At 40.7% G+C, this 10175-nt stretch overlaps 1 protein-coding gene across 1 annotated transcript in view; it reads left to right on the top strand.

The window, feature by feature from the left end:
• The window catches only part of LOC138866427 (uncharacterized), a 4442-nt gene extending 895 nt beyond the window's left edge, over positions 1–3547 (top strand). Inside the window, exons 2-3 of the mRNA XM_070138974.1 lie at positions 686–1197; positions 3134–3547. Of these exons, the coding sequence (XP_069995075.1) occupies positions 686–1197; positions 3134–3256 (635 nt within the window). The 3' untranslated portion in view covers positions 3257–3547. The remainder of the gene's footprint in view (positions 1–685; positions 1198–3133) is intronic.
• Positions 3548–10175: the final 6628 nt, after the last annotated feature.

Raw genomic sequence — 10175 nt, 5'->3', positions numbered from 1 at the left:
AGGAAAGAAGGAGGGAAGTTAGGAAGGAGGGAGGGAGGGAGGAAGGGAAGGAAAGAAGGAAGGAGAGAAGGAGGGAGGGAAGAAGACAAGCACCGTGTCAACGCACGCAGTCACTCACTCACTCACACTCACACTCACGCTCACACACGCGCTCAGCTCCGCGGCCAATTAGCCTATTAACTCTAATGCACTTTGACAAGGGCTTTCGAATCGTGGCCCTTGACAAGATAATCTCTATTAATATTTATGACCTGCGTTGTCCTCTGAGCGCATTTTAACCTGCGCTCTATAATGGTTGCTTGAGAGAGAGAGAGAGAGAGATGGAGAGGGAGGGAGGGAGGGAGGGAAGGAGGGAAGGGGGGGAGAGGGAGGGAGGGAGGGAGGGAGGGAGAGGAGGGAGGGAGGGAGGGAGGAGGGAGGGAGGGAGGGAGGGAGAGAGAGAGAGAGAGAGAGAGAGAGAGAGAGAGAAAGAGAGAAGAGAAAGAAGAGGAAGAGCGAGAGAAAGAGAGAGAGAGAGAGAGAGAAGAAAGAGAGAAGAGAAAGAAAGAGAGAAAGAGAAGAGAAAGAGAAAGAAAGAGAAAGAGAAAGAGAGAAGAGAGAGAGAGAGAGGGAGTACTCCATTTCCTCCGCATCAAAATAACCCAACTAACCACCACCCATTCTCCCCCCTCTCCCCCCCCTCCAGGCCAGGCTCCCCTTCCGGACGTGATCCTGAGCAACACCCCCCCGCCCTCCCCCCTCCGCCGCGCCCACTCCTACCACTTCCTCTTCCCGGAGGAGGCCACCGCCGCCCCCGCCGCCCGGAGCAACAAGCCGTCGTGGGCGCCGCCCCGCCGCCCGCCGCCCGCCCGCGCGCAGGAGGAGCCGCAGGAGGAGCCGCAGGAGCGCGCCGCCCTCGCCACGGGCCTCGGCCACATCCAGGAGGTGCGCCGGACGCTGCTGAGGGAGGAGCCCCCGCGCGCCCACCACGCCCCCCTCTTCCCGCACGAGCTGCCGCAGCTGTCGTGGGCGGTGCCGCGGCTCCAGCAGGCCTCGTCGACCGGCAGCCTCGCCCACGCCCGCGCCCGCGCCCACGACGGCGGCCCGGGCGGGGAGCGGGCGCGGGCGGAGGGCGCGAGCGAGCAGCAGAGGCGGTGGAAGCACATTGGCCAGGACCTGAGGAAGCTCGCCGACCAGTTCACGCTCGACCACGCCAAGGTAGGTCGAGGCCGAGGCGCTCGCTGGGCTTCGTCGGTCGCTAAGTTATTGAGAAGTTATTGGGAGTTATTAACCTGCACTTATTAAGTTATGGGGCTTCATTAACAAGGACTCCCTGGAACTTTTTTTTTTTTTTTTTTTTTTTTTTTTTGCGAGTGTTAATCGGTTGTATTAATAGGCTTCAGTTGTTCAGTCTCTCTCTCTTTCTTTCTCTTTCCCTCCTTCCCTCTTCCTCCTTCTTTCCCCCTTCCCCCTCCCCCCACCATCTCTCCCTCCCTCCCTCTTTCCCCCTTCTCTCTCTCTCTCTCCTTCCCTCCCTCCCCTCCCTCCCTCTTTCCCTCTTTCTCTCTCTCTCTCTCCTTCCCTCCCCTCCCTCCCTCTTTCCCTCTCTCTCTCTCCTTCCTCTCTCCCTCTTTCCCCCTCCCCTCCCTCTTCCCTCCCTCTTCCCTCCCTCTCTCTCTCCTTCCTTCCCACCCCTCCCCCTTCCCTCTCCTCCTCCCTCCCTCCCTCCCCCCTCCCTTCCTCTTCCCTCCCTCCTCCCTCCCTCTCCCCCTCCCCCTCCCTCTTTCCCCCCTTTCTCTCTCCTTCCCTCCCTCCCTCCCTCTTTCCCTCTCTCTCCCTCCCTCCCTCTTCCCTTCCTCTTTCCCTCCCACCTCCCCCTTCCCTCTCTCTTCCCTCCCTCCCTCCCTACTTCCCTCCCTCCCTCTCCCTCTCCCTCTCCCTCCCTCCCTCCCTCTCTGCTGACAAAGTGGCCGACGCAGCTGCCCTTATCTCGCAAGATTCTGAGGTATCTTGTGATGATTCAGTTGTTGACCTGAGAGATGGGTGACCTACTGACCTCTGCTGCATGTTGGTGGGCGTGCGTGCGTGCGGGCGGGCAAGGGGAGGGCTGGGGGGGTGGGTAGGGTGGAGGGTAGGGGAGTGGGGTGGAGGGTGGGGGTAGGGGGCGCTGGCTGAACACGTGTCGGTCAGTCAGTCGCAGTTAGCTAATTACCAGCCTCGTTAATTACACAGAGGCTTATGGTTTCTATGGGGGGGTTAGGTTGGGTTGGTGGGGGAAGGGGAAGGAAGAGGGAGGAAGGAGAAGGGGGAGGAAAGGGGAAGAGGGGAGGAGAGAGGGAGGAAGGGAGGGGGAGGGGAGGGAAGGGAAGGGGAGGAGGGGAAGGGAGGGGGGAGGGGAAGGCAAGGGAAGGGAAGGGAAGGGAAGGGAAGGGAAGGGAGGGGGGGTAGGGTGGGGTTGGGCTTCTATGTCCTATTAATTTTTTTCTTCTTCTTCTTCATCTCCTTTACCGTTAGAGACTTCGGTTTATCTCTTTTCTTATCAGTACCTAAAAGTGTCCATGTAGCCCGCCAAAATAGCACAAAAAAAAGAAAAGAAAAGAAAAAAAAAGAAAAAAGTTTAGCCAGGGGTCTCTCGGCGAGGTTGTGCAGTGATGCCAAACGGCGAGCAGCTAATTATGCGATTAACTGGACCGGACAAACTGGCTGATAGTATCAATAATCGTGTAATTACAATATGATAATGGCGGACACGTGCGCTTGTTACACCTCACTCTATAGATGGTTGCTGGGATGGTAAATAACTGTCACAGATAAGCTTGTTAGGGATTTTGTAAACGGTAAGCATATCTCGGTGTTGCCTTTGGGGCGAGTCTGGACTTTTCTACGATTTCCACTCCTGCATTGTTATTGTTTAGTACTCGCTCTTCTTTACCTTTCTCTTCTCTCTTCTTCTTCTTCATTTCGCTCTTTCTCACCGATACGGGCCGGGAAAATGTTGAGAAAGAGTCAAGAAAAGATGTTTTCTGGTTCCGTTTTTTCTCGTCTTGTGGTTTTTAGGTACAGTTTACGTTTTTTTCATTTTATTTGTTGTCTCTGTTCATCGTAACGAGGTTAATCCTTAATCTTTCCTCCTTTTTTTCTCTCTTCCTCGCAGGTCGGAAGCAAACAGGACGAGGAGGCACCGCTCAGTCTGTCAGTGCCAGTTGCAGTGACAAGGTGTCTCACTGCCACCATCCTGTGCCTCGTGTGGTGGCGCCTTCTCAACAAGTTCCGCTGAGCGAGGCGCGGGTGATGACGATGATTGGTAATGATGACGAAAGGGATGATTGGTGATGACCGTCTTGACAGGTCGTCGGGTTTTTTTGTTGTTGTTTTTTTTTTGGGTTTGCAGTGAACTCGCCTCGTTGAAGAAGAGAGATAGAGAGACTGAGAGTGATTTCTCTCTGTTGGAGAAGCGCGGACTCCGGTGGTGATGGTTGCCCCCTTCCCCTCCCCCTCTCCCCTCCCTCCTCTCCCTCACCCCCTTTTTGAACCATCCAGCTGCCAAGGGAGAACGATGCGTCGTCCGATTCCCCCCCTCCCCCTCTCTCCTCCACCATCTCCTCTCTCCCACCCCCAATCTCTCATGAGCCATGCCGAAGCCGAGGTCACCCCCCTCTCCTCCTCCTCCCTCTCCCCCCATCTCTCATGAGCCACGCCGTAGCCGAGGTCAAAGTTCACTGCTAGATTTTTCCTACCTCAAGGGTTCAGCTAATTCTGCCATTCCTGCATCGATACGGACCAATCCCCTTTTTTTTAAAGGGGCCAAAGAAAGACACTTAAAAAAAAAGAAAAAAAAAAGAAAAAAAAAGGTTGTAGAGAAATTATTATTATTTTTTTGGCGAAGATAAAGTGATTTTTTTTTTTTTTTTTTGGCGAAGAAAAAGTGATTGTAGAAAGAAGAAAGAAAAAAGAAAAAATATGTCATCAATGTATTTTGATCATTATGAACTTTATATCGAATATATCCCGGTTATATTTTGGTTCGCCAGCACAAAATTTGAAGAGACGTGAAAAAGGAGCCAAAAGGATTTGTTATGTGAAGAACATTGTCAAAAAAAGCCAAAAGGGTTTGTTATGTGAAGAACATTGTAAAAAAAGAGCCAAAAGGATTTGTTATGTGAAGAACATTGTCAAAAAAAGCCAAAAGGGTTTGTTATGTGAAGAACATTGTCAAAAAAAGCCAATAGGGTTTGTTATGTGAAGAACATTGTCAAAAAAGCCAAAAGGGTTTGTTATGTGAAGAACATTCTCAAAAAAAAGCCAAAAGGGTTTGTTATGTGAAGAACATTGGCGTCTCCAGTTCTTCATGCAGCCGGGATTTGTGCATTAATTAATTAATAATCTTGAAAATTATATGGTAATAGTTCTTATTTTGGATTCTGTGTTTATCTTAATTAATGGACTTTCTTGAGAAAAAAAAGACAGGTCACCACATCAGATTGATTGAAATTTCTCGAAAAAATGAAAAAGAAAATAGTATTTATTGATATGATTATGATCAATTTTATTATTAACGTCATCATCATTATTATTAGCATGTTATCTTGATTATCAATTTTGTTATTAACTTCATCATGATTATTGTCAATTTTATTATTAACTTCATCATGATTATTATCAATTTTATTATTAACTTCATCATGATTATTGTCAATTTTATTATTAACTTCATCATGATTATTGTCAATTTTATTATTAACTACATTATTATTAATTATTATTATTATTAATCTTTATTGAAGGATATCTGATGTGGCTTTGTCCATAAAGTGATTGTTCTCCTTTTCCAAAATCCCACGAAGGGTTTTTTTTCTCAAATAAATGTCCACTTTTCCATACCTGCCAATTGATAATTCACGGGGCACTACCCTGGCGTCTTTCACTAGATAAAAAAAAAAAGAAAGAAACTTCAAAAAAAAAAAAAAAAAAGCATAGAAAGATTTATTATTAGGCCTATGGCGTCTCTGGTTCCTTGTGGTGGAGAAAGAAGAAGGAAGAAGAAGGAAGAATATATATTTGGACGATTGCAAAGAAAAAAGAAAAAAAGAAAAAAAAAATATATTCGCAATTTGTCTCTCCTTGCAAAAAAAAAAAAAAAAAGAAAAAAAAAAGAAAAAAAAAATATATTCGCAATTTGTCTCTCCTCCACTTGGACCAGTTTGCTTCTTTGGCTGACCTTAGATGACCTCCTTGTGGGCGTCTGAAATGACAGCTCCGTGAAGGGCGGGTGGTCTTGTCGAAGGCTTTAGATGAGCGAAAGAAGAGAAAGGAAAAAAAAGCGAAAATTAAGATTAAGAAGCGAAGGTATTTTATTTTTTATTATTATTTTTTTAAAATTTCTTTTTGACTTCTATCTTTTTTTTTCTTTGTTTTGAGGTTTTAAAAAAACGAAGATGAATATTTTATTTTTTATTTTTGACTTATCTTTTTTCTTCTTTTTTTGACTTCAATCTTTTCATTTTCTTTGCCACGAAGTTTAAGGATTTTTTTTCTTTCCTTATCGCTTTTTTTCTTTCTTTTTTGACATCTTACATGCTCAAGTCGATTTTTTTTCGCTATTATCTATTTATCTATCACTTATTATTATTATTATTATTATTATGATTATTATTATTATTATTATTATTATTATTTTTTTTTTATCTTACATGTTCAAGTCGATTTTTTTTCGCTATTATCTATTTATCTATCACTTATTATTATTGATTATTATTATTATTATTATTATCATTATTATTATTATTATTGGCGCTGTTTGTCTCTCGTCTTCGTCCAAGCCTTCGGGCCGACCGCCAAGACCGCCCACTTCACGCCCGCGCGTATTTCGGCCCCGCCCACTCCAAGGGAAGGAAAAAAACTTGGTGTAGCTTTACGACAAAGTAAACGAAGGATCTCATTCACCATTAGTATTTTATATCAATATTAAAAAGGAAAAAAAAAAAAAAAAATGCTCTTTCAGGGGCGGCAAGGGTAGGCCTACGGGAGATTGTTGTAACGTAGGCCTACCCTCCCCTTTTTTTTTTGTCCTCCTCCAGTGGTTGATTTTTGTTTGGCTCTAAGGCAGGATTTTGCTCGGTAGGCCTAAGAAGAAAGTAAATTTTTTTTTTTTGGTGATTGCTATGATTGGGAAAGAATGATAAGGAAAATGATTTTGATGTAAATAAGTGTTTTTTGTGATTTTTTTTTTTTTTTTGGTGTCACGCTCTCTCGAATGAACACGCGAGAAGAAGAGAAGAAGAAGAGAAGAAGAAGGAGAAGAAGAAAGAAAGAGAGAGAGAGAGAGAGAAAGATACGTGTTGAGTTGTACATAATTTTTGCCATTTGTATTTGAATATTCTTTGGCCGTGTACTTTTTTTAACGAAATCTGTCGGTTAAGTTTTTCCCAAAATAACGAAGTTTGTAATACGAGTCTAAGATCATTCTGCTGACATCCTTTTATGGGCATTGACTTTATTTGATCAGAATCTTGCCTTGTGCTTTTGTAAATAGCATAGTTTAATCGGTGCTCTAAGTCATATTTGAATAAGCAATATTATATCCCTGGACACGGTAAGGTAGCTCTCTTGTAACTGAAAAAAAAAAAAAAAAATACAAGGACTTGAGATTTAAACTTTTTGTGCCATCTTAGCTGAAAAAAAAGAAAATTTAACCTTGTATGTAAGAACACGCAGGTTGTTCTATCATTTTGCTCAATTTAACTAAGGGTTGTATTATCTTCAGGGAGTTTCTGAAAGATTATTTTCGAAGAAAGGGGGATGGGGGTGGGGGTGGGGGGGGATATTGGTCGAAATTACACCCATTTTCGGTTTAAGGGGAAGGATTAGAGTAATAAATAAGTAAATAAATAACGGCTAAGTCATTTTCAGGTGTAGAGACGGTGTCGTTCTGTGTCCACGGTCATCAAAGCTACAAGAAGTGATACCCTGACTATATGTATGTGAATTATATCCTCTAGAGAACGCAGACCTTCACTTGTGTTTTTGGCCAAATGTGAAATACAAGAAGAATTCGAAGCCTTCTGTTAATAAAGGTTGTTATCCGGCGCGTCGCAGCCCCTTTTTTTTTCAAAATTTCCCGCGCTTGTCATATGGTCAAGTTTTGGCGCCAAATCCTCGAAGGTGATTGGTCTTCGTCGATCAGCTGCGAGCGCCGTGATTGGTCGGTTGTTCTAGCCAATCACGCAAGTGTTTCGGTCTCTCCCTCTAGCCTTGTTTAGTGATTATGGCACTTCCGTTTTTGTGTCATTTTGACTAGTCTTTCTTTAGCCTGAGCTGACCTGGCTCTTTGGAGAACGAGGTTTTGTTAAATAGAAAAAAGAAAAAAGAAATTGAGAGATCTGAACGAAATTTTGAATTTGGGGAGATGAAAAAAAAAAAAAAATAACGGATTTTGGTTCGTAGGTTCGTCTCAGTTTTGGCTTTTTTTTCTTAACATGGTCTCTTGTTCTCTCTTATAACAGTGATGCTAAAGTGAACGCATAAAAAACAAATCATTATTTATATACCTAAAATGATTATTAACTTTTGTTGTAAATATATAACTTGAAGTTGGACATTTATCGATTTTAAATATACCAAAAAAACGTTAAAAAAAATTCTAGAATAAAAAGAAAAAAAAAAAACTTTGGCAACACTGTATCCACTAGTCAGCATTATCAGCAATCAAAATGATCTCCAGTAAATTTTTGCCAACTCTGTGCAATTGCAAAAACATTTTCCCCCACTTTCTGTCTCTCGTTATCTCTCCTTAGGTGCATCCAGACCTTTTTTTTTTTTTTTTTTCCTTTTTTTTTTAAATCGTAAAATTTTCGTCCCAGTGTCTGTCTGTCTTTTCTTTACTTTTTTTTATTTATTTATTTTTTTTTTATTTTTTTTTATTATTTTTTTTTTTAGTTTGTCTTGTATATAGAAATGGGTGATTAGCTTTTGTGTAAATTATGATGTAGTAGATTTGTAGACATCAGTTCGTGTGCGTTTTATATATATATATATATATATATATATATATATATATATATATATATATTTCATTTTTTTTTTTTTTTTTTTTTTTTTTGAAAATTAATTTCGAGATGTATAATGTCCCTCTGGATTGCTCTTAAGTGTAGAGGTGTCATAAGGACTAACAACTCACTACATGTCCTGAGACTTTCGTCCCTATGGACAGTTGGGCTTAAGAGAAAGACACTTTTTTTTCCTTTTTTATATATAAAGCCATCTTATAATTAGTATTTTGAATAGAGTCGCCGGTGATGGTATGAATAATTAATTCTATTTTGGGTTTTTTCTTGTGTTTTTGGATCGTTCAAAATCGCCTTTTCGTCTTTTTCAAAACTTTTGAAAAAACGGTCTTTTTTTTCCTTTGCAAAGTCTATGGTGTTGCTTATATTTTTTTGCAGATGGTTGGTAAAAAAAAAATAAACTGTAATAATGTATTTAATAATGAAATATAGCAGATAACAAGTTTGCGAATAGATATATATACAAATATCTATACGTATGCACCTATATGAGATACAAATTTGCTTTTTTTGTTTGTTTCGGACCACTCGGTTCCGTCCAGTGTGGGATATGTCTTTCTTCACCCCGTCCTGTCTCTGCCCTTCCATAATTTTTATCCTTACAGGAAAATAAGAGAGAGAAAAAAAGAGAGTTAAATTTCTAGCCTTTTTCTCGTCTTTCAGTAGATGGGCACCGAGCCCGTAGTGTAAATACTCTATGTGTTAGTTTAATTATTAAGGTAGATTGTGGTTCTCTTCTGACGCAGAAATTCTGTCGCTTAGCATTTGAAGGAATTAAATTAAAAAAAAAAAAGTGGTTTTTGGATATTGGTCAACTTTTTGTCTTTGTGTTTCACGAATTTCATAGTTTTTCGTGTTTTTTTTTTATGTGTATTGTGTACCTTTTTTTGTAAGCTTCAATCTTGTTATGAATTGTGTAAGGCTGTATTATTATGTTGCGTGGTATTTTGTAGGAATATCCAGATGTTTGATACTATATATTATATGTGTCATGTCAGTAAGCACAAAAAAGACATTGTAATCTACTGCACGATATGTTTTGGTGTCCCCCCCACTGCCAGGCGTAGGAAGTGTCAATTGCCACAGCCTTAAAATAATGCCTTTTTTTTACACAAATTTGTAACGTTTGAAGTATGAGTAGCATGCACCATATTCTGCATTTAAAAAATGGAAATTTTTGATATATTCCTGTGCCTTTTTTGCTATGAAATTTTTGTAATTGACAACTGACCATCCCAGATTTTTGAGCTTTCAATTTTTCTTCTATTTTTGGATAAGAATCATCTTTGATATATAAGAAGACATGACAGTCTTTGTACTAAAAAGGGCAAAGCTTTTTGTAACGTCATAAAGACTTTTGATGAAGATATTTTCTGTACTGGGATGAAACCCGCATGTTAGGGGCAGTTTTCGAGTCCAGACGTCAACCGCAATCGGTGGCCGGGTGGGATACGAGACTAAAACAATTGTTTTTCCCTCCTCTCTAAAAAAAAGAATACTTCATTAAATAAACAACCCCAGTGACTCATCAGCACAAAAACTAACCATTACATACATTGATTTCCCCAAAAAACATGATATTGTAATGTATGTAAATTCTCCACCAATATGGAAGAAAATTTTTACCCCTCGCCTTACATTCGTATCCCTTGACTCCTCCCACTAGGCCACCACGGTGTAAATACCGGGACCACAAGCGCTCCACAACAAGTGCTAGATCGTCACTATCCATAATGTCTTTCAAACTGTACAGACTTTCCAGTTTTGTATTTACAATAAACTGTATTGTACGTATTTATTGATTCTGATTTTCCCTACCCTCTCTGATACGTAAGAAGAAGAAAAAGTTTACAATGTGGATAATAATGGTTATGCAATTTTGTAGAAATAATGATTGATGGCAATTTTGAAGAAATAATTGATGGCAATATTAGTACTAATTATATATTTGATTCAATAATTCTAATATTAACAATAATGATATATAACAATAACAATTGAAAACAAGAGAACGACAAAATGATAATGAGGATGGTAATAATGATGATAATATGATAATGATAAAAATGATACTGATAAAAATGATGATATCAATAATGATGATCTTGATGATAATGATAGTGATAATGATAG

This window comes from Penaeus vannamei, chromosome 25 (assembly GCF_042767895.1).
Source record: "Penaeus vannamei isolate JL-2024 chromosome 25, ASM4276789v1, whole genome shotgun sequence".
Lineage (NCBI taxonomy): Eukaryota > Metazoa > Arthropoda > Malacostraca > Decapoda > Penaeidae > Penaeus > Penaeus vannamei.
The sequence above is the reverse complement of the archived record's forward strand: the minus strand, read 5'-3'. Positions and strand labels throughout refer to the sequence as shown.